Raw genomic sequence first — 26091 nt, forward strand, 5'->3', positions numbered from 1 at the left:
GGCCCTGCCGTACGGATTAGGATGTCCATTTCCCACAACCTTTTCATGGTGGTCCCACCGCCATGAAAAGGCTGTGGGAATGGGACTTTGGGGCCCCAAGCAGGGCCGCCACCCACCGTCCCCATGGGCCACTGCTAAGTAGACAGAGGGGCATATGTGGTGCCGCCCAAACATCCATGCACCGGGTGCCAGGCACCACATGGTGCTTGGCATAAGGAGCATGGATGTTTGAAAACATGCCTTTTTCTACTGCGGCTTGTGCTGCGGCCCTTTTCAGTATCCCAGCACAAGGCGCAGTAGAGAAAAGCAGTTTCCGTCTTATCAAAATTATGGCAGGTAGGACCACTGACTACTTGTCGGGCAGTCTCAATCCCACTGCGATGGTTGTCGGATGCTCGTCTGACCGCCATTGTAATGAGGCCCAATACGTGCTCCCCTTAAAAAAAAAAAAAGAATTGACTCCCACACTAAAGCTTCTCAAACTCAGTTCCCTATGCTTAACATACATACATAACATAATACAACAAAAGTGAAAACCTTCAAACTACCCTAAAACAGTACATCTTTATGGAATGGCACTTAAAAATCATGCAATTTCTACAGCAACTTCAAAAAAGTGCAGTTGCTTCATGTCTTGATTGTACATGATATTGTAACAGTGAAATCCATAGTATGGTTTGAGTATACACACGTTTGGAAACAAATCTACAAAGGTGTTCTGTAAACCCAGCAGTTCACCAAAATACATTGTTGCAGCGTGTGAAGATTTTGTAGTCAATGAGCATTGTTTGGATCACAATATCGAATCTGTAGTATTTAAGAATGTGCACTGAAGATGCAACAAAGCTTGACAAAATGTTGGGGCATGTTGTATAATAGAAGCATAGTGATAATGCCTCTATATTTTAACTAGTACTGCACATACCTTACAGTTATTAAGATGATGAGAACAACAGCAGCAAAAACCTTATACAGATGATATGCAAAAAAAGAGGGGAATTTACTATGGTCCAGATGTCATAAGCCATTTTGCAGTTACAAACCCTCTGATTCACAAAATTAGAGGATTTCTGACCACACAATGGCTTTTTGAGATTCAATAAACCCATTTTGCGATTCAGTAAAGGTTCACAGATTCAGGATGAGATGTGGGGCAGGTCGTTGGGTACTAGTCCCTTCTGTCCACATTTAACTTTACTTCTTACATGGAGATGTTACATTTGTAAGTTTTCTAATTTTTTCTTCATAAGAGGAGCGGGATGGGTATTATCGTCATCTGTCTTTCTCTATAGTCTTCTGTTCCTTTCCCTCTAGTGATGCGTGTTTCCCGCCATCCCTGGGTCTGGGATCTAGATTCATTTTGATTAGTTATATTCCCTTTGCGATGTTGTTGCTCCCTGTTTCCTGTTCCTGTAATTATGTGTTTATAGTTAAATGCTGTTTTTATCTTTTATGCTTTGTTTACGTTACATCATTCTTCTGTTCGTTAGGGAAGAGGTATGTAGTATCCTTATGTTATGGATTGCCTCTCCCATGTTTCCCTGTCCCTGGCTGCTCAGCCTGTGTGAGTGTTCTGAGTGGCATGTTTGGTGTGTGGACTATGTGTGGAATGCTTGGGTGACTGGATGAGGAGTGACAGTTGGTGAATGGGGCTGAGCAACTAGCAGGCTGCTCCCGGTGGGGTTGCTGTGGTATTATACTTGGATTTGTTCTACCTGTTTAACTGCTTACCTGCTACCTGAATAAACCTACATTGACTTAATATCTCCAGCGTGGTCCCTGATTATTACAGTATGCCTAAATGCTCCTACAGAGAACAGACATAAAAGAAACTGATGTCTCTGGCAAAGCAAAAAAAAAGTAGGAATGATATGTGAGTGTGCACAATAGATACACCTTGCTACCTTTAATCCCTTTTTTGTGGGCACTACCAAAAGTGTTTACGAGTTTCAGAATATATATTTTACTGCGAAAGATCAAAGAACATTAAATTCCCTTAGTTTGATTACATGTTTTAACTGTTTGTGACTCGCCCCTGATGTTTGTCTCCAATTTTCTACCCCTGTAGTCACTTTCTTCATCGCTCTGGCTGTAGCTCAGTCTCGGAAGAAAGACTTCAAGAAAATACAGAAGAAACAGAGCCATGCAACTGAAAGGAAGGAGGAGTTTGCTGAAGGGGTGGAAGGTAAAGAGACGGGTTACAATGTCAGGGAGAAGGGACAGACGGCACTCAGAACAAATAAATGTGTCTCGTAACTGCTCACCTATGCTTTGCCTATAACTTGGGGATAGAGTTGGTAGGAAATATTCCACTGATGTTTTGTTTAGAATCAAGAGGCCCATTTTACTGCATTGGACCTTGTCATGGGTGCGCAGCAACATTGATAATGGTAATCTAGTGCAGTATCTCAAGTAAATTAGATCAGATTAGTCAACTACACTCTTACTAAAATCATTCCTTAAACTGCACTCTATTTGACGTACTAAAACTTTAAACAGCCTTTAAGAAATCTAGATGTGCAAGAGTTTCAGCTACCGTATTTGAAGTGACTTGTGTATAGCATTTGAAATTTATTGTGTGACACATGACCTAGGAATTGGCTTTGGTCATGAATAATTTGGAATCATTCACTTAGCATTATCATCCCCACAACCAGTGAGCTATTAAAGACTAGGACTTTAATTAGTTTTGAAACATCTGTCTTACCCTTTACTTTATGTAGGAGTCTTAAGATACGTCCTTTATCGGTATAGAAATTTGATCCTAAATGCAAGTAGAGTGCCATTTATATTTTTCTAGAACTACACGTAGAAGTGATTTTAATGCTTTTTTGCTGTGGAACACAAGAGCAATAAGTATTGAACACAACAGTCCCCCAGCTTAGATGCTGGAATATGCCATCACTGAATTGATGCTGCCTTGACAGAATAATTTCCTTGGTCCTTGAAAGAATAGTATCTTGATTCCTTTCACAAAAGAAATGGATACATTAAATTGGAAATATTTTGGTTTGTGATCACTAATGGAGAAGTGTGGTAAGATTTTAGTTTTAACTTTATTAAATATCGTAAAAGAATGCACCACTGTTTACCTATACTGTTAGTACAAACCGAATCAAATAAAGATTGAATAACATTAGAATACAGTAATATTTCACACCAACTAGTGACCGCATTTACTTGTTATTCATCTCAAACACTAATTTATTGTTGTTTTGAATCTAAAATCTGCAGCATAAGTTATCAAATAGTATCTATTTACAAATAAATTTGAAGTTTTAGGGATATTCTTTTTAATGTAATCATTCAACATCATCATCAGAGTGTGGCCACTCAAGCAAACAAGTTGGCAGACTAGAGCGGAGTTGCATCCAGCAAAGAACATCCTCAGCGGTGGAACGATGATCCACGCGACTGAAATTGATTTTAATATTTGGTGAGAGGAGCTAGAATGTGCAGGACCGGGTGGCGGGGGAGTAGGACGTGTAGAGCTGTGTCAAATAACAGCAATTCACCTACTCGCAGCCTACTCAGAAGCTCAGACCGCGGAGCCCGGCAGCGACAGGGGCTGCTGTAGAGCCTGAGGCTGACTCACTTACCTGCTGGCGAGTCAGACAGGCCTATCTTGGAAGAGCCCCTGAACCCCAACTTCCGACTAATCTACATAATTGCTGGCAGTCCCATATACAGACGGAGTGCACAAGGCTGGTGTGGAATGGCAGCGCAATACAGCCAGCTGATCTGGCGAGATGTGGCAGTTGATATGCAAGACGCACCCAACAGTTCCCGTGCAGCGTCTGGGACTCACACAACTAGACGAGGGACTGAATATAGGTCCTTATTGTGGATTGCTGTGCCTGGAGAAACTGATTGTGAATTATACTGTGTTTGTCCATTACAAAGTTTATAACTGTTCTACAATGGGAAGCCATTCTTGACTCTCCTAACCCCATTGAAGACACCAGTTGCTTGAGACACACAAAGTCTGAGTGTGTTTTGGGCTACCCACCTTGAGACCTAGAGATGTATTGGGCCCATTTAGAGCGTAGATTCTTCATAATAACCCAGATAGACAAGAAGGCTCTGACATTGGAACAAGTGAACATTTTCTCTTTATATACATGCTACCTGGTGGCCCATTCAGTTCTATGTTGTATCTACATGTTCATTCATACCTTGCAGATAGTCAACAATTTTCAGTCTCTATGACACCACGTCTGAAAGGCGAGCCCTATTCCTGTTATGTAATCCTATTATCGGATTTAGCATTGTGCTAATATTACCTCCTTTGATAGTGAAAATGTTACCTTACTGCCATGTTCACTACTTCTGTTTATATATGCTTGTATACGATTTGTAAAAATCAAGTGGGACTGATATTCCAGACGTGGGTCCCGTTCACACTATGTCACTGGAACCAAGCTGTACCCAGCTGAGAAGCCCATATGTAGGCGAAACCGGTCCTGGGTTGCTTGTGCTCGGTTCAAGAAGGATCTGGAGTGGCAAGTCGGGCTGGACTGGTCCTAGTGGAGCAGGGTCAAGACTGATTTGCATATAGCTGGATCCAAACTGTGGTGGCATGGTGTGCAAAATAATGATGGATTGGGATTCATCCCGAGTGATTACCGGTGGCTGAGATTAATACAAGCATTCGACCCACCACTGTTTTGTATGTTTCTAGCATCAGATGCAGCAGCATGCCTAATAACCATCAAACAAGTCTGATTTCATCATGCTCTTCATGGCATCACTAAGATGGCTATCATGAGTAGCTTGTAGCTAGTTTGACTGGCTAATACAGTCGACCAGAACCCTCCCACATTTCCAGCTCACAAACTCTTTAGTGCATTTTAAACCTCAGAATAAAACAACTCAGATTCAAGGAAAATTTCACCCACAAGAAAGCTTGCTCTGGCAATATGCCAAAAGTCTGGAATACTATGCACATTAATATCAAACAGGCCCTTTCTCTCTCCATTCAATCATAATGCAGCTGAACAACACATGCTGCCTTGAAACAAATAGGCCTCTAGCTCTTACCTCTCCCTGGTGAAGGTACTGTTAATGTATGTCTCTGGTTTTTAAGGTCCAAAACTCCTTTGAGACTTTAACTACCATAATATTTGACAGCTTTCAAGGAGTCTTGTACGTACATGCTGGATTTCTCCTTACACTTATCATACCTTCTTTTCATCAATAATATATATCTTCTTCAGGACTGCAAGTCTTTTGTTGGAGGGTAACACCATAAAAATACAATAAAATGGGACACAATTATCAAAACTCTGTCACTTTGTGAAGAAAAGAAGATAACCAGCAAGGACAAAGGCATGCTACCTTAACAGATGGGTCTCAGGAAACAACTTATAGTTCTGTATGCTTTTACAGATAACAAATATACTAAATATATACATATACAAGTTTCTAGGGTGTCCTAAAAATTGGAAGGGTGTTTTTTGTGGTGCTTTATGTCATACAAAGTTGTTCAAGTTAACAGGTATTCATTTTTTTAAATAATTTTCCAGATAATTGATATTTGACACGTCCAATAAGGATGGATTCATTTATGAATTTAGCACATGCCTAAAATAAAATATTTTCTGGTTGTGGTGGGAAAATACGGGGGCCAGCAATCAAACACAGACAAAGAAATATTCATAATGATTTATAAGACTCCATTGTAGGCTACAGTGCCCTACCAGATGCTGTTAATAAACTGAATAGACATTTAGCCATGTTTGGAGACATCATTCATTTGTACCATCTAGCATTCCATTAGCAACCATTTGTCGAGATTTGCGTCTAACATGGTGTATGGTGATGAAATTGTTCCTAAGATGGTGGTTTAATCATTGTGCTACATCTCCTTATCTTCTAGTGTACTGGTAATGGGCACAACAGTACATCTTTGCCTTGGTTTTAACAAGGTGGTCAACTAATCGCAACTGAAAGGCCGCATTACCCTAAATGTTCTTTGCCCTGGACGGAAATAGCTAGAGAAAAAGCATCGATAGTTAGCTTTAAAGGGGATCTGGACTATATGCTTAATTTACCATTCTGATTAGAATGAGACTGCATGGTTACATGGATTAAAAAAACGACAGTGGGATGGGGAGTAAACTAAAGTTAAAATGTCGATACATTCTCTATATTTTTCTATAAACACAGAGGTCAGTTTTCTAGACCCACAGACACCAACAACTTAGGGCCTGAGTATGATGGCAGACGGACTCTTGTCCATCTGCCTTCGTCCCAGGGAAGAGGATAATGATGCGACCGTCACCACAGCGGTTGCATCTGCCATATTTAACATTGTGGCGGGTGCTTCTAGCTGCAGCACCTGCCGCAATGCTAAAAATGCACCGTGAACATTTCCCTGCACTACGTGGCAGGCACCATTCTGTGCCTGCCACATGGTGCAGGGAAATGTAGGGGGGGCTGCCATAGGGACCCCCAAGTGCTCTTGCCCCAGGCCCAGGGATTAATGGGGGCCTTCTACGGGCCCCCAAATCCGTTTCCGCGTGCCATTTTGTGAAGGGTTGACCACCGCAAAACGACAGGCGAAAAGGGATATCCTAATCCCGACAGCGGTACCTGACAGGCACCACCACCATGCTGAGCAATGCGGCTGCTCCAACCGCCATGTTTCCGCCCGCCATTGTAATCTGGCAAGTGGAAAACTGCAGTACGATGGCGGAGGGCCCGCCACGGACAGGCTGTCGGTGGCAGGACTTCCACCATCATAATGAGGCCCATAGTCAGTGTGCCAACCTGAATCAGAAAATCAGTTGAACTGCATTGATTCCACATCCCACTGAGCAATATATGAGCGATATGTTTTTAGTAACGATCAGTCCCATGAGACAAGGATAGTTAGTTGAATACCAAATCTGATCTCATTAAATAATTACAAGCTCAAGGACACTAGAACACAAGAGGTGCATTTTAAGGGCCTGGTTCACAAATGTAAACTTACACTATTTTGTAAGGTTACTATTTTTTTGCTATTCACAAACTACAAATTAATAGTTTACGACTGCAAGGCCTCCGCAGTCGGGTAAAGAACTCCACAGATAAAAAGATAGGCCGGTGAATCAGGCCCATAACATGAAGACAAATAAAATGGCAGCACCAACGTTCACCATAAGCATAATACAAAAAGAACTGCTCGAACATGAATGCGGTGATCGATCTGTACCAATTCTGACCTCGTTCTGCTACTTCTAATGTCTAATCTAATTCTAGCATTGCAGAAAATAAAACTTATTTCGAATTTCAGAAATGATGGCCACCCACATATGTGTTAGAACAACTGAGCTTATGTTCAATGCAGTTGCAAGGTCTACTATTCTCATCTCACAAGGCCAACTACGCTGATAAATCAGTGAGTGAATGCTGGATAACTCCAATCCCGGTTGCCTTCAGTTGGAACTGGAGATATGATTCTGTATTGCCTGACCCAGTGTCCCCTGACATGAAGATTCCACTCTACCTTTCACACTCTGTGCACACTTTTTAGAAACATATTTAATTGTTGTGAAAACTCTTAACATAAACAATTACCAGAAAGTGGCCTGTTGCCCTTTCAATGATTTTCATTCCACAAGACTGTTTATTTGAATACCAACAATAAACAAGAAATGTATTTGTCAACCTCCTAGAAACTTTAGAAAGCAATAACAAACTAATGTAAAACAAAGCAGTCGGTATTTTGATTAAATACTGGGAAATATATTAATTTAAATGTGATATATCATATTACAGAACATAATGATATAAACTCAATGTGAATCACATTATTCACATGTATTCATTTTGGATTGACTGTTTGACATGTGCAACTCAAGCAGGGAGATACCTGGAGTAGAAAAAATATAAGGCCTGACTTACAAAGGTAACTTACACTTTTGAGTAATGTACACTTTTGAGTAAGTTTACTGCTTTTTGGCCATTCAAAAATCTGAGTGTAAATTTGCTTCAAAAGTATAACGTAAATGTCTTTAGCAAATGGAGTGGTTTGAGGCTTATTAACAAAAGTAACTTACACTTTTGGGAAATTTACACGTGTAATTTATTCTTATACGTTTGAGTAACTTTACACTAAAATTTTGTGAACAGCCAAAATATGTAAATCTAAGCAAAAATGTAAGACTAAGTTACCTTCATGAATTAGGCCCATAGTATTCATAACAATGTGATTATCTAAAAATTAGTCCTGGCTTGATTAAATGTGCTGTGGTCAAGGGAACATGGAAAAATACACAAGATTATATTGATTGTTTTCCTCTAAATTACAGAGAATTCAGAATTTGGAACGCATACCCAATTTATGTCAGCCATAGAATACAGCTGTTTGAGGGAATGTCATTTCTGTAAGAGGAATTGCCCTTACCCACAGTAATGAGAAAGAAATTTCTGTTGTCACATTTTTGAGAGAGTGTATAATTTAGGTAACATCTCTCATCATCCATTACATTACCTGCATATTATGGATTGTTCTTAATTTAAGTACCATTTTTTTTAAAGAAACAAATATACATATATATATATTTTTAGTGGATTAATATAATTCATTTTTGTTATATCAATAAGTTATTTGTGATTTCAAACAGTACATCAGTGCAGTAAATAATTGAAAAGTTTAAATGCCTTTGGGTGAGAAGAAAAACGTTGACAACTCATCCAAGCTCATGCAAAACCTCCTGTTTCTTTCTGTCAGCTCTGGAATGGCAAGGTGCAAAGGAGCCCCGGCGCCATGTGTTCCTGCAGTTGCAATCCAGAAAGCTGCTCCGTGTGCTGGACAGCAGGAGTGCTGTGCTCCGAAGCATCAACTTGGAGAACCACCAGGAGCTGAACATCATCCAGTCCTGTAACAAAGGGTGCAGGGCTCTGCTGATGAAAATCCCCAAAGAGTATGACCTGGTATGTGGACTACCCTTGAATATTTTGAAATGGGACCGCTTTGAAAGTATTATGTATGGGGGGTTAGAGGTTTAAGGCACCCCGACATGCACAAGAATAGGTAGATTTAGTCAAGGAATTATACTTGGTCTGACCTGGAAACTGAGGTGGGCAGGCCTTCAATGAAAATAATGGACTTGCAGTAGATGCTAAATACATGCAGGGACTATTTTCAGAGCCATAATGATGTTGGACAGAGAAGGAGGAGGGAAGGCATAGTGAGGGCAAAACCGTGGAAGCATTTGCTGCTGCCCCTGATATAGAGAAGGAGTGTGGGCTGGGCCACAGATGGAGCAGCCAGCTACAACCTCAGTCGCACCACACAAACCTCTAAGTCTGGTGTCTCTACACCTGAGATTACTGGGTCTTGTATTTTCAGACCAAGTAATTCCAGGTCTGTAAACATTGGGTTTCTCATAAAGGCTCAGAGTGGTGTCACTCTATCCCGCAAGGATGATGCTGTGGGCCACTTGTAATGAGGGTGTTTTGGGTGGTGGGGCCGGGAGAAATGTGTGTTGTTCTCATGTAAGAACCATTACTTTGTATTATCTGTGTTATGCAAATTACCACAATTATGGTATTATACCAATTAACGTAATTACTCACTGTGCACTGTAAACATTTATGGTGAATGTGCTGTTAGCTGTAAAAATTTACCATGAACGCTTGACAGTGGCGGCTGATATCTAGAGGAGAGTAGTGGGGTGGGGAAATGATGGATAGCTACATGCACTATCGCACTGCACACGTAAAATAATAAAAATCCACTTACCTTTAACACACAACACGTCCTCCTCTGTGCAACCGGTGAACAGCGTGGACCCCAGCCAACTCCCTTAACCAATCCTGGTGCTGCTCTCATGCTGTTAACCAGCATAAGAGAAGCACGAGGTTTGGAGGGAGTGGCCTCTTTCGATGCTCTTGAGGGCACTGGAGGCCTGTCCTTGGTCTAACCCAGATGTCTTAAGACAGCTCGGTTAGAGAGGTTAGACGCAAGACGGCCGCCCAACAAACATGCGCACTTTGAACTGAAGTGCCCAGGCAGCTCACCCTCCTCCCTGCTGCTGCTACCACTCAGCACGGCCTGCCCCTTCCTGACACTCGGTATGGATGGGTAAATGAAAAATAAAATGGTAAATAAATTAACCTTATTGCCATTTTTTTCATCTCTGAGGCTTTTGGGTAACAGCGGAGCCACCCCTGACGCTTGGGAAAAATGTCTGTGTGTGTGAATGCCTGTGGTTCAAAGTGGTTTCGTTTTTTGCACTATTTCTTACGCAAACTGCTTCCTCACGTCCAAAGTGGACACAAAGATGTATTTTTCCGTAGAATATAGCACCAAATGGCAGTTTTGAATTTCACATTATTCTGTGTAATTTTGCGTAATTTTGCCAAAATATTAATTATGCAAAAGCAAATGATGTGAATTTTGCACACCGCTGATAGGGATGAGTGAGGCCAGCCGCTTAGGTCATGATTGTGAGTCAGGAGGAATAGAATTGCCATATGGAATTCCATTCTACCTGATCATAAGTAGGCTGGTATTTCCACACCCTATTTTAATTAGGTGTTGGAGGACTGGGCCCGAGCTTAGGGGCATATCAACAAGGGCTTTATCTCTGCTTTTTTGGCTTTAAAAGCCAAAAGATGAGAGATAAAACTAGCGCCCTATCAACAACAGGGTGCTAACATGCAAATTTGCATGTTAGCACCCTTTTACTCTACGCTTCCCCTTGCATCTCTAATGAGATGCAAAGGGGGCGTTCCAGAGTAAAATAATAGGAGAAATGTCGCTAAGCGACATTTCTCCTATTATCAAGAATGTCGCTAACCCTGTTAGAGACAAAAAAAGCAGCGCTAACCGCGGGTAACCGCGGTTAACGCTGCTTTTTTACGTCTGGTATTTTTCTGACTTAGCCATGATATCCTATGGAAGGAGGATATCATGGCTAAGTTTGTCTGTCCCTATCAACAAGCTAACATGAGATTATCGCTGGGTTTCCAGCGATAATCTCACGTTAGCCTGTTAGCGTGAGGATTTTTATCGCTATTGAGATAAGCGTTGCTAATAGCACGCTACCTCAGCGATAAAAATCCACGCTAGCCGGCGATAATTATCCTAGAACTAAGTGCGCTTAGAGATAATTATCGCCGGTTGTTGTTGATATGCCCCCAAGTTGACAATAATTCCTCTCAGTGAAGTTGAATGTGGTTTTAGCTCCAGTGTCAACCAAGCATCATCCCCCGATTTTCTGTCAGTCAGGGGAGAGCGTTCAAAGCTCTCCCTTGCCATATCTTATCTTCCCATTCCCTCACCTACTCCCTGTGGCACCTGACTACACCCCCACCCTGCTCCCCATACAGTTTCCATCTGCAGCCAATGTAGGCATTAAACTTCGCATAATTGAGAATTCCGTGTGGCTTTACAACCGGTAAATCCATTTGAACATGCTAATTCCCCATTCCATGGGATTCCGCTCATAATTGAACTGTACTGATTTGGTGTTACCTACTGTTCAGATGTGGATTTACCATGCACCAGTACTGTGCCCCTCAGAGTGTAGAAAATAGGAAAATAAATGGTCCCCAATATTTTCCTTTTTCCTTATGTTAATATGTGTCATCAAACAGTGGACCACATCCATTGATTTTCCATTTTTCTCTGATATATACATTAGTTACAGCGGAGACTGCAACCACTATGGGAAATGTCTTGTATAGTACTCAGTGCCTTCATGGCAATTCATGGTTTGTGTTCTGGGATTTATGGTTGTCATTTAGTGAAAGTGTAAGGATATCATAACACAAAATCAGAGTCATCTTTATTTCTTCAACTTGCAAACAGATATCTATCCTCAGTTTGCACCAATAAATAGCCATGTGAAAATCTGTCAATTGAGCTTTTTCAAGGAAAAGTCCCTTTTCTCTATGTGTTCAGTGCCTATATTTTCCAGCTCATTTTCTCTTTTTCACGTGTTACATCACTAAGCCTACCATCTTCATGGTCTCAAAAACCCAAATGTTAATACTTTTTCCTTAATTTAAGGTAAGATCACTATTTGTGTTTCTAGTCTGACACTTTAAAGTAACAGGACCCCCTTTTTCTGTCTAATGCATAGTTGAAAAATATATACATCAGTGTGTTCTAGAATGCATTCATTGTTGAGAAGAACTTTGTATGTAGAGGGCCATACAATTGACAACTTCTACAAAGGTTGGAGAGGCACATATTTTGATATTTAGAGGTTGTCCCTATGACATGTGCTCTTACTGATCTCCTGCACAGACATAAAAAGCTTCAGAGGACTCCCTGCATCTGCCCAGCTGACTGGCTGCCTGTACCTGCAACTGTACTGCCTAATCACTGCTGTGCTCTGCTGGAGTAAATTCCTCACTCCCGGAATGTGCATCTCTGTTCTTGGACCCTTTGTGTGGCATCAGTTGAGCTTTTTTTCCAAGAAAAGGAGAAATCCTGAAGTTTTGGGCACTTCATGACCGCAAATGGACCTGTTTGCGACAAGATCTTGCCACCCGCCAACACAAAGCTCCGGTGAATCGGACTCTTTGCGACACAGAGACCGCCAGAGACACCCAGCAAGGCAAGATTTGCACTTTTTGCTACTGCATTGACAGCCCAGCACAAATTTATGACCGCCAGCACAAATCTGTAGCAACTACCAGTGCTATTCCGACGACTGTCCATGATGCGTGGCATGCTCTTAGTGCTAAATCAACGACCAACAGCAGTGCTCTCCCTGCTCCTTGCGGCCCCTTCCATCTTGAACTGAACTCTTCTCACTCGATTTTTGAAGGCAACCCTTTCATCAGTACTAACGTGGTCCCTCTATCCAGCACGTGCTTCATTGCGGTCGGCCTGAACTTGTGAATGTCACTTAGTCTCGCACGAACAGATAGCCATGAGTGACGCTTTGTGCTCTTAGGCACTTTACTTACCTGAAATCTTTAAAATTGCATATGTCTGATTCTACGGATTGAATATTTGTAATTTTGGTCTCAAATAATTTATCACATTTTACTCTATTTTTCTAAATTGGTGTGGGGATTTTTTCTTGACTTGTGTTTGTGTTTTATTACTGTTCGAAGTGCTGCATACATACTTTACACATTGCCTTCAAGTTAAGCATGACTGTTTTTGTGTCAAGCTACCAGGGTTAAGCACAAGTTAATTGGGGGTTTGCTTGTGTTTCACTCTGACAGCGATTGTGGTTGCTGCTTGAGTAGGGATTCACCCACCCACCTCAGCCAGTAACAGTACTTCCATTAGATCTTATCAAACAGCAATTCTGTATATAATGAAATACTGAATATGTAATTTCATATCATAAAATCTAATTCAACAATACTGGCAATGAAACAATACAAGAAAAGACAACAAGAGAATAGATATTTGGGACGGAAGGAATTCACAATAATGAATAGTCATGTATTTAAGGGCAAAAGTAGATGATCCAGTACTTTTCACTAAGGGCCTTATTACAACTTTGGAGGTCTGCCTGCCGTAGAACCGTGTCCGCTCCCTGCAGTGCATGGCACTGTCAGTCCAAAGACCACCAGTGTGGAGGCGGGGGTAAGTACTTTTTCCAAATATATCGATGCCTGTGTGTGCATTTTGACTGCATATGTGTCGAATGCACATACATGCATGATATATGTGGAAAAATACCATATAACTATTACCGGGGTTAGGCACAATTGTGGGGAGTCCTGGCAATGGATATATGGTACGAAAAAGACTCATCAGTATATCGCTGCACAGAGGGTCGTAATCCTCAGGTTGAAGATCCTGCAGGGAAGGGGGGACCTGGAGACAGGGCTCCACGTCGGGCCTGGAAGAAGAAGAAAGTGGTGAATACGCACACCAAATCCTTCATCACCACCACCTTGAAGAAAGAGTTCAGATTGCTTTGGTCCACTCGTAGATCAGGCATCTTGTAATACGCACGGCGTTATAGGTCTTCCGTATTGCCCTATGGCAGCTGCCTTCCCCGATCCTGAACCCGGCGGTCGGTTATTTGCTTGTGGTCTCGGTAGTCTTTCCTAAGCCAATCCAGTCAACTTACGGCGGTCGGACCACCAAGCTCTCCATGCTCGGACTGCCACCACTGATATGGCGGTCCATGGGACCTTAGTCTAATGAATTGTCTTCAAGGAAATCTTGGGTATTTCCAGGTAAATATTAATTTAGTGGTTTTCATAATTTTTCGAATCTATGAAATTTATCAGGAACATTTGTAGAATTGTTTTCAAACGATGTATATTACAAATTCTATCCACCACTTCCTGTGAGTATTATTACTCTTTTTACAATTGTGTTTTACAATGGTAGCACCTGCAACACTGATATTAAATAGTTTGCTTAAATCTTTAGCAAAGGTGGAATTTATGGATTTCGGTCGCAAAATGACAATGTGCCAATTAGGGTACTAACTAAAACATTGAAACACAATATTCACCAATATTTCCAAGTCATTAACTTTGGTGTGCTTTGTGAAATGTTCATGTATCAAAGAGATTTTATGAGCTAATGCCAGCCACATCTGTTTACTGATAAAAGCTGTGTTTTCTAAAGGTATCCAGTGGAAGCAGCTAGGGTCAATGAGATCTGTTCATTTAACATGATTTTCAATTCACTCACATTCTTAAACAACTTTAAGATACATATTGTTTATTTCCCTTGTCTTTTATAAGGTATAGCTATACTGACTTTCCATTCACAGCTGGGAAAACAGGCAGGCTGTGTATCGTGAAATTCCTGTTGCGTTCCCCACTATATAGGGGGGCACACCCAGTAAACCTCACCGTCCCCAAAAGAAAATATGTGGCATCCTCCTATTGGAATGTTAGCTATGTTGTGATTAAACATTCTAAATAGATGTAGTTGGAGTTGGAGGAGAGTGGAAAAAGAGCTTCTGTTTGCTGGTGGAGGTTTATTAACCAAGCCTTCTAAGAAATAATCTTTCATCAATTTCCTATAGCTTCCAGTGACTTCATTACACATGGCAATGACTTAGAAGTAGAGTCACCTCAAGATCAAAAAGTGGTATGAGTTTTATTTTGTTACCTAATCTTTAAGGGCTTCTCCCTCTGAAAGATCTATAGTGACTGTGGAACCTAAACTTCATTGTGGACTTAAATGCAACTTTAATGGTTTCACAGATATCAGTTTTTGGTTCCAAGTAGCCTTCGCTGGATTTTCTGCATGTTTCAGTAATTGATCTGGGCCTCTTTAGAACCCTTATTAGTGGGCTGCATTTTGATGCAAACATGGGCAAAGGTTGTTTTTCTAGTGTTAATTTGCTAATATGTTATTGATAGGCCAAATTTATTTTATCAAAAAGTACCTGTGGATCCGTTGGTGGTTTTCCTTGTGCAATGGCAGCTTAGCAATGGCACTTCGAGCTCACCCTGCATGATCATCTCATCTCTCAGCCTGGATCTCATGGCTGGTGAGGACGGCAAAGTGGTAGCATCATATCAGCGCACATCTGTTCACCACCATATTGGATTGAGCACTCAATCTGCTCCTGCAGGACTTGGTGGAGCTTGCGGTTGTGAACACAGGTGCATCTTGGCATCTTTTTGACATCATAGTAGTTGTGTATTGTTCATCTATTAAGTCTCTGCCATTTTGGATAGGTTATTTTGTTTTGAGTATTTCAGAAACTCACAAGACCATTACCTTTTATCTTTCACCGGCTCCCACATTAATGTAACTGAATGCTTGACATTTCTTGTTGTGACCCTTCTTATTATTTGAAGAAGTGGTCATCAGGCAGAGTTTCACATTTAGTACTGCAAGATCTTTTTCTGATAACTTTGTTACAATGAGGTGTTTTCAAGGCAAAGCCAAACAGCATTTTCCTCTGTGGTAAACCTATTTATTTCTACAAGATAATTTAGTAAGCATTTTAAGTTGGCTATTCGGTACAGGTGTGGTGTGTGTGTGGCAACCTTTTTTCCTTTCAATTTGTCTATCTTGCGTGTCTATTTGGATGTTAGAGTCATTCTCGGGTACCAGCACAAGAGTATATTTCACTTAACCCCTTCCATGCGGCGCGGATTCCCCCGCGGTGCTGACCGTTGCTTGCGCGGGCGTGGTCATGACGGAATGGTTCCGTCATGAGCACAGCTCAACCGACGCTCATGACGGAACCGTTCCGTCATGAGCACCGAAGGGGTTAAGCAGTCAACAGGAAACTGACACGATTCATTGAAGAAACGCCGTCCTCGACCCGTCCCAATCCGGATTCCGAACCAACCACAATACAGAGACCGCCCTACTCGCCGCCACAGATGACATCTGCACCCTCCTGGACCAAGGCCACTCCCCAGCCTTCATCCTACTCGACCTATCAGCGGCCTTCGACACCGTCTCCCACCGCACACTAGTCACAAGACTACACGAAGCAGGCATACAAGGAACAGCCCTGGACTGAATCCAATCATTCCTCACCGGAGGAAGCCAAAGGATCAGACTCCTACCCTTCCTCTCCGACTCCACAAAAACCCCTGCGGAGTCCCATAGGGTTCATCCCTGAGCCCCACCCTCTTCAACATCTACATGGCCCTCCTCACAGCCATCGTCCGACAACATGACCTCAACATTGTATCCTACGCCGACAACACCCAGCTCATCCTCTCCCTCACCAAAGACCCCACTACTGCCAAACTCAACTTCCAGAAAGGAATGCAAGACGTCGCAGACTAGAGCTCAACGCCGAGAAGACAGAAGTCCTCCTCCTTGGTACCACCCTTTCTACATGGGACAGCACCTGGTGGCCGACCACCCTCGGAAGCCCACCTACCCCCTCTGACCACACCAAGAACCTCGGCATTGGACTCGACTCATCACTCACCATGAACTGACAGGTCAACTCCGTCACCTCCAGCTGCTTTAACACCCTCCACATCCTCCGCAAATCCTTCAAGTTAATCCTCATGAGACAAGGAAGACAGTCACCCACGCACTCATCACCAGCAGACTGGACTATCAAGTCCCTACTCCGCAAACTCCAGACAATACAGAACACTGCCGCCAGACTCATCCTCGGCATCCCCCGACACGAATACATCAGCCAACACCTACGAAGTCTCCACTGGCTCCCCGTGGAGAAAAGAGTCACTTTCAAAATCCTCACTCACGCCTACAAATGCCTACACAACAACGAACCCCAACAACAGAATTAACTTCCACATACCCAAAAGAAACCTCCAATCTTCCAACCTCGCACTGTCCGAAACCTCGCACATCCACAGAGCCAGCGCAGGCGGAAGATCCTTCTCTCACATTGCAGCCAAGACCTGGAACAAGCTACCGGCAGACATCAGACGCGCTCCCTCCCTGAACACCTTCAGGAAGACCCTCAAGACCTGGTTTTTCCGCGAAACAGATCTGCGGACCCCCACCCCCTCAGCGCCTTGAGACCCTCACAGGTGAGTAGCGCACTTACAATTCTCTAATTGATTGATTGAAGCATTGTATAGTTTTTTCACATTATGCTAGGGTTTGTGCAACATCTTTGAGCGCAGAAAGTAAAACTTCTGCATTGTCCTGAAGAAGATGCTGTAGGGTTGAATGAGTATGAAGTCTTAAACAACTGGATTTACATTTTCTTCTGAGGGTTTCTATTGTACTAGAAAGATATCATTTTGGAAAATATTTGAAAGAAAAAGTAAATCTCTTGGGTAATACATAACAGAGTCAAGAAAACTTGTGTCAACATGCAATTTTGGTAGGAGCATAGAAGAACAACTGAGAAATCAGTTTATGGTGGGGTGTAGTTTAAAGTAAGCGAAAAGAAAGTATTTGACAGAAAACAAATCCCTCACTTGCTGAGGTTGTAGCCTTAGATAAGTCTTGTGAACACAGTCAAGCATGTGTGGAGGTAATAGGAAAGGATGTGAATATTAGTTCTCGTCATAATATTGACTTTAAGAATGAGAGAGACTGGGTACATCAAGTGAAGTATAAATCAACAGTGATGGTTCAGACAAAGAATAGCAAAGTCTTACAAGGAAGCTATTTCATGTGTGGTGCATATGGGCATATGGCAAATTACAAAGACTGTCCAGAATGGAAGGCTATATGCAAGGCATGTGGGATAAAGGGACATTTCACAAAATCATGTAAGTCTGGTTCTATGAATAAGAAAGTATGGGAGATTAGTTATGATGCTGAAGAAGAGTTCATGTGTGACGAAATAGCTCAAATTTAATATGTGACTTTATTTATGTTATTCGTTTGAATACGGAGTAAAAATTACTTTGAAACCTAAAGAAGATTTGGAGAAATGATTGAAGGGACAGATAAAGATTTTTAAGCCTAATATCTGGCTAAGGTTGTATGATGATGATCCTCTCAAATTGAAGGACTATTTCCGTGTATATTTTAGAGGAAGGAATATATCTCCATTACAGGAGATTCACTGATAAGCTGGTTTCATAAAAGAGATGTAATGGGTTATCTTGATGACAATTCAACCCCTGCAGTGTGAGTGAAAGTGGTAGCTTGTTAAGATCAGGTAGGGCAGGTAACTATGCATCTTTCTGAGTACTAGAAATATTTTCCAAAGGCGTTTCCAGAAATAAATGGGATGCCTATTAGGCTGTGTTGACAGGATTAAACTATAAGAAAACTATGTACTGCATATTGGGAAAGTCAGTCAAATGTGCATATGTTTGTGAGGGAAGCAATGTTCAGTGAACTCAAAAAACTTTAAAACTGCGAAATAATAGTAGAGTTAGAAACAACTGAGTAAATGGCTCCAGCGGTTATGGCACTCAAAGCCAATGGAGAAGACAGACTATATGTAGATCTATGGGAGCTAAACAAAATGTGATTGTAGATCATTACCCTGTTCTGAAGATATCTGAAATGTTTTCTACGATAAAGTGTGCTTCATATTTCTCTTCATCTGATTTAATTTCTGCGTACCACCTGGTGAAATCATATCATGAATTGCAAGATCTAATAACATTTGTATCACACTACAGTGCATTAATGTTTTTAAGAATTAATTTTGGTTTGATACCTACATCATCTGTTTTTTAAAGAGCAATGAAAGTGTTGCAAGCAAGAATGTTGAGGACAAGACCAGAGAGTACTTTAAGTCTTGTCACATTGGAGGGCTAGAGGTCTTACTTTAAAAAGCTAAGTAATGCAAATTACACTTGTCTGAAATAAAGTATCTGGACATAATATAATTTTGGGAGGCATTGAACCTAAAGAAGGTTTGATCAGGACCATAAACCACATGCCAAGTCCTAATAACAAAGATGAAGTTGTGAATGTTCCCGGTATGAATGAATAGTACGATAAGTTTATTCCAAACATTGCTGATAAGTGCAAGAGCATGAGGAGTTTGGTATAGGTAGGGTGTCTTGTTTCGTTGGAGTGCAAAGTATGAAAGTTAAATACCCTTAAATTAATGTTGAGAAAAGCACCTCGTCTTCAAAGTTTTGATCCTGGAGTCTATATTGTGATAATGTCTGATGCTAAATCCAACGGTCTTGGTGCAGTTCTATTGCAAAACTTCGGTGTAATTGAGCATAACATACTGGTTATTTCAAGCCTTCTGAGAAGGGCAGAGTTAAATTATTCCATAATTAAAAAAGAGGCATTGGCTGCTTGCTAGGCCATAAACACATTGTGGAAATTTGTGTGGGGTAGTAAATTTGAATTCGAGACAGATCATAATCCTCTCAGAGTTTTCAAAAAGAACGGTATAGATGTTACTTCAGGGAGAATAAGAAATGGGTGGTATTCCTGCCAGAAGTTTTTTTTTTCGTGACGTATACGTGATGCAAAAAATTGCCTGGCTGATAGCTGTTATCACCTTACAATTGGGAATGTGGCAAATGATGATGTGGGTGTTGACGATGATGATTATTTTGCTGTGTGTGCTCTGAGAAGGGACTGTATTTATGGAGAAGAAATGGTGACAGAAGTAAACAATGATTCAGTATTATTAGAGGTACTCAAGAAAATAAAAGATGGGTTTTTGGAATGTGAGGAATGAGCTCTATCAGAATGATGACTTAGAGGTCCAATACGATGCCACCCCAATGGCAAACGGGACCGCCATGGCAATCAGGATGCGACCGCCACCCTAGCAGTCGCATCCCGCATTATTAACATTGCAGCGGGCGGTGCTGTAAGCAGCACTCGCCGCAATGTCAATAATGCATGTTGTGCATTGGCGTGCACAACGTTACAGGCACCGCGTGGTGCCTGCCACCTTGTCCATGCCAATGTTGGGGGGTACCATAGGTACCCCACAAGTGCAGCCCCCCTCCCCCTAGGGGCCCACAACGGGCCACCGATGCAAAATCCGCATGCCTTTTGCATTGTAAATGCAACATACTAATCTGAATGGCGGTGCCTACAAGGCACCGCCACCATATTGCAGGCCTTTTCCGCCCGGTAGGCAATGGTGACAATTGCCTACCGGCGAAAAGCGGCAGACAGTCATTCCGTCTGCCGCGGTACCCTCCGCCATGCTAATGTGGCGGGGGTAAAAGGCTGTTCGGTGGGGTGGTTTGGCGGGCGGATCGCCACTGCCGGTTGGAGGGATGCTAATGGGCCCCTTAGTTTTTCATGGCTTGAGGTTCGGTCCACTGGTCAGTCTCCAGAAGGATTTGATTCATCTTGCACATGAATGCCATGTAGAGATATCCAAAACCAAGGAAAGAATTAGGGAAAGGAACTGGTGGTCTGACATGGACATGCAAGGCGAGAGGTTTGTAAAAGAATTTGGCTAATGTCTCAGCAGTGATAACATTTGGAGATGCAGGACCCAACCCTTCACCAATAGGAAGTTGCCTAAAGGCCATTGGTAACATATAGCTTTAAACATAGTAGGTCACACAAGGATTTCAACTGTATATAAGCATTTTGTTGTCTTAATTGATATGTTCTCCCGCTGGACTGTAGTTACAGTAACCAATTCAGTTCTGTCAAAAAATGTTATCAAGTTTTTAGAGGGTGGTTTTATTAAAGAAGTGTTTCCCAATAACATTTTGTATAGATATCGGAGTCTAGCTTGTGTCTTGGGAGATGACATTGTTTTTATTGGAAAAAGGATTTAAACACAAGACTACCACTTTGTATAATCCAGAGGCAAATGGTATGATAGAGAGATTAAACAAAGTATTGAAAAAGACAATTCAGGGAGCAGAGAGTGGTAGCTACATTTTTCTGTTGGCAAAGTAATTGACGGACAAGGTGAAGGTCAAAAACTTGACTGCATTCTTCCATGTGGGTCACTCACTTTGAGCTGTATAGGAAAAGGAGAGCTAACAGCATGATTTCTTCTGCTTGGGTGAATTACAGGTGCACAGATGGTGTCAATGTGAGTACTGGATGTGTCAAAACAAATGTCTTGAGAAAGTTGGAGGAAAATAAAATGAAGAAAAGAAAATGAGTTGTCTGATACTTGTGAGGCTGTAAAGAGGGTGGGGATTGGATGTGGTGACTTTGTAAAAATCAGAAATTCGAGGATGAACTGATCCCTTTCTACATACCTGTCACCCTTGACAGTAATCAAAGAATTCAGGAATTCCATTAAAACTCAGGATCATAGGGTATGCAAATTGACAGGGCAGTTATGTCAGGCTTCCATTTGGCAAAGATGGAAGAGAGAACTCCTCAGGATCAGAACGATGCACAATAGGTCCACCTCTTTATACCCCTAATTCAGATATGTAATACAGAATGTTAAGGTGATTAAGCGAGGGAAGGAATAGGAAAGGAACAGCAGGGAAGTAGGAATGAGACCTGAAAGAAGAGAAAGAAATGGTTATCACAAGGAATAAGACTATTCTTAGTAAGTCTCACTAACGAAAGATAGCCACATATGGCCAAAAGAATACTGTAATCTCTCAATTCTTCCACACAGTAATTGAAGTTTCTCCTAAACAACTATTTCCTCCTTCCTTCAAACCAGAAAACAGAAAAACCATTAGACTCCACACATAGAATAAACCCAAAACAATTGAATACTTTCGCTCAGGTCTCGAGTATACATACCCCAAACAAAATGGTGAATTAGAAACCAAAATTATTCAGAAGCCTTCAATACCAAAATATATCAAAAACAAAACCTTAGTCTTTGAAAGGAATGAAAAGGTTGATAAACTTTGTTCTTGTGCACAACAAAATTCAATGTCTCTCCGATAGGATCGTGGGAAATCCAATTCCGTGGTTGACCAAGCAAGCAATAGAAAATGCTGAATAGGCAGATCAGTTAATGAGCAAGAAGAAAAGAAAAATATCAAATATCCCTGGTTATTACTACATAACCAAATCCAGAACAGGAACCATTATGAAAAGTCACTTTGCCTCAGATAGAATTCTGCCTCAAACCGGGAAAAGAAACGGATGAAGTTACCTCTCAGCAACCGTTTTTGACAGTCCAGCTTCTCCTTTAGATGCAGCCGCTGCAGCGTCGGTTTGGAAATCTGAACTCTCCTCCGAGAGTGAATGGCGCTTAATATCCTCCCTGTTACCACCCCAGGCACTTCGAAAGAAACTGGAGTGGGAAATGGAAACAGTCCTAGTACAGCAATCTGCCCTATGCCAACCAAGCGGAGCAGACGGAATTCTCCCCCACGCGTCGGGATCCATGTCAGAAGACTTCCCGGAACAGAACCAACACCTCAGAATTACGCCCGCCTGCCAACGTGAAACGTATGTATTTAACGGCCACCGATAGGCGATATCCAAAACTACAAACTACAATAACTCAGTAACTGACTGGTGCTCCTATAGATGGGAGGCTATAGCTGTTTTTCCTGATATTGGAAGTCTATTCCCCATAGTGCATATTGCCAGGATGAATCTGGGATCCCTTTATCAAGAGTTAAGTTGACTATTAATATGAAGGAACTGAAATTCTGAAGCCCTGAAGAAGCAAATTCATTTCCTGAAACACGTGTTGGCTTGGCTGTTCTGTACCACTACTACGTGAAGAGAATTTTGTGATCAAGTATTTGATGTACTTCAAATGTTACTTCTACCAAAGTTGAAGACAAGTTGTTTTGTGTCTGAACAAGGACGGACGATAAGAGAAGAATTTTGCATAAGCACTTAAGATGCTAAGAGTGTGTTTTTCTCAGTGCATAACCTAATATGTGACTATTCCCTGAAAAGAAAAGAGGGATCGGTAACTAGCTTTGGGCATTTCTCTAAATTTCCCCTGTTGTTGATGTTACATTTCCTACAGTATGTGAAGCTGATTTTATTGTATTCCTAAATATATCTAAGAAACAATGCAATACTAATTTTGGGATGAAACATGGGATACAGTACATAATCTGTCTAAAAAAGATGGTTGTTGTTTGCAGTAATTGTGTTATTTCAGTGGCAATGCTTGTAACCTGTGTTGTATAATAGTTACTTGCTGATTCAAATGCTTGCTCCTGCTTCAATAATGATGACACTGTATGGAAGGTTTAAAGTTTCTGTACTGTATTGCGCTAGGAGGTGATTGCAGGACAGCATCATGTCTAATTAGAGCTGTGGCTCTCTTCCCGAGCACTGGTGGTCTTTTAGGGTACCTGGCACAACACACATACATTTGCAATAGTGCGAAAGCATGTGGTGGAATTTAGCATAGGTTTTGTTCCAGAGGGTACCCTTCCAACGCAAAAATTATGGGTAGACTAACCTTAAAACATTTCAAGCATTGTATGTGTGCTTTGTGTGCTGCAAAGTGTAGCACACAAACAAACTTTAAAAAGTTTGGATCAATGAAATTATTTCTCCAAGTTTACACCTGCCTCATGAGGAATGTGTTAGATAGGGATTTGCATGAAAAACCATAAGTGATAGTGTGGGAATGCCCATATACCACCCGTGCAAAGCCCCGGGGACACAGTTTTGCACTGGAAACTTAATATTTATTAGAGCTTAGCGGTGGTTTCCATCACTTTTTGGGACTTTGCACCAGTGCAAATCACTGAAAAATGTGTCCCTATGTTTGCTAACTTTGCACACATTAAATTGTTTATATTCGTCCAATGGAGCATGGTAACTGTTCCTTGTATTGGTGGGTACAGCCTAGAATCACAACATTTTATTATTTCACTCACAGCCATTACCTATGTGTAACCTCTTTCTAACAATTTTCTGCAACCTCCCTAAATTTGACCCATTTTTCACTGTAACCAATATTTCAGTAATTTCAGTTTTTTGCTGATATGTTCAATTCACAAATATTGTGTGAAGTTGTTATATTACCTTCATAAATATGTATCTGTTTGCATTTAAGAGATTTTTCCTATGGAGTTAAAACAGTCTTTTGTGTCTAAAAACACAAGTTTTTCTTCAAGTAAGCAACTCATAATTATGGAATCTACCAAGTGTACTTCACAAGTGAAATCTCTAATTGTGTGTACCATCCTGCATATTTTCTCATGAGACAACCTTCAAATTGTAAGTATTGTAATGAAACTATGGGCCTATGGGAAACTATGATGTCAGTTGGGTCGCAACTGACAGGCCGTTGGTTGCAGTCCTACTGACATCTGGTGCCGCAATCCGACCGCTGCATTATGATGCGCTGCATTGGAGTTAGTGGGCAGAGGTACCAACTGATGCTTCCAACAGGCTCAAGGAACCCGTTCGACCGTCGGTCAGAATGTAATACCCTGCAATATGGCGGTACCTGCTCAGGCACCGCTGTAGGGATTACAATGTCCCTTTCATACAGCTTTTCAATGGCAGTCCTACCGCCCTTGAAAGGCTCTCGGAAATGGACTTTGGCGGCCACTAGCAGGGCCCCCACTCTTCCACAGCCTCCGCTATGAGGGCTGAGGGGCCCCTGTAACATCAATACCCAAGTGCCAGGCACTGCATGGTGCCTGGCACATGGTTCATGGATGTTTGCAAACATCAATTTTTCTGATGCGGCTTGTGCTGCGGACCTTTTCCGCCCGCAGCAAAAGCCGCAATGGAAAAATGGATGATTCCCATTGCCTCATTGGCGGTCGCATCCTAATTTGTCGGATGGAACCGCCGACTACTAGTCAGTCGGTTTCCATTCCAAGACGCGCCTCTGACCGGCATCGTAATTGGGGCCAATGAATATAATACTTAAATGTTCTCAAAGAGTAGATGGAGAAAAGCCCAACTGCTGTACTAAAACTAAACTATATTTTGTATCTCTATTGCTTCACATTTTCTGATGGTTACTTAAATTATAAGGCTCAAAAATAAAAAATAAAAATATTATGAAGCCATGGTATTTTTTGCAACATCAGCAATTGCAAATTAAGTCTCCAGTGCTAACTTTATATTGCTCTTGTTCCTTTTTGTCTAAAGTTTTTTTTTAACATTTAAAAGCAGTCAGTGCCACTTCTAAGGCCTCCATCTATCATTTTAGACATTCCCTAGATGTTTTCAATATCAATGTTTTCTTATTGTCTTGCTAGCTTCTATGGCAAATTTTTACATTCCAACCATTACAATTAGTGAAATCATATCTCATTTGATTCCTTTTTCTTTGCTTTAGACGTTTACAAAAACAAAAAGTTGCATATTTTTGTGTAGTACATTGCTATTGAGTAATCTTTAAGGCAGTTTCGGCAAGGGGAGGATGACTCCTTTTTAGACAACAGCAACAATCCCTGTCAGGGTGAACCACAAAATTCACTAAATTAACCTGTGCTTAACTCTCTTGTAGGTTGACAAAAAGCAGACAGGCTTAACTTCGAGACAATGGTGCCGATTACGATCCGGTAAAAACCGGGTACGAACCGTCGGTCGGAGAGTTTTCTCCGTCCGACTCGTACCCGGTCGGAAAACTTTACAAACATGGAATTACGATTCGCACGGAAACACCATTTCCATACGAATCGTAAAAAACACCGTCCGACGAAAATATACATACGAATGTGATCCGGGAATGCTGCGACGTGACGTCGGGACGCTTTCAGGCAGCGTTTCACGACCCAGGAAGTACGATTCGACAGCAGTCCGGACGGCGATATTTTCACGGCACCCAAAAAGTGCCGGAAAAGCGAAGTACGGCGCGAAACGACCAGAGTAGGTGGCCCGGTATGCGCCGTACCCCCACCCCCGCCCCCGTATGTACGCGCCGACCCCCCCCA

General features: G+C 41.7%; 1 protein-coding gene across 3 annotated transcripts in view; it reads left to right on the plus strand.

Moving 5' to 3' along the window:
• Positions 1-26091, plus strand: part of LOC146860186 (dual oxidase 1-like) — a 1129619-nt gene that overhangs the window by 904195 nt on the left and 199333 nt on the right. For all 3 annotated transcript variants that reach the window (XM_085644023.1, XM_085644022.1, XM_085644024.1), the window contains 2 exons: positions 2069-2185; positions 8720-8922. In XM_085644023.1, coding sequence (XP_085500149.1) covers positions 2069-2185; positions 8720-8922 — 320 coding nt within the window. The remainder of the gene's footprint in view (positions 1-2068; positions 2186-8719; positions 8923-26091) is intronic.

This window comes from Triturus cristatus, chromosome 3_1, assembly GCF_964204655.1.
Source record: "Triturus cristatus chromosome 3_1, aTriCri1.1, whole genome shotgun sequence".
In the NCBI taxonomy this organism is placed as follows: Eukaryota; Metazoa; Chordata; class Amphibia; order Caudata; family Salamandridae; genus Triturus; species Triturus cristatus.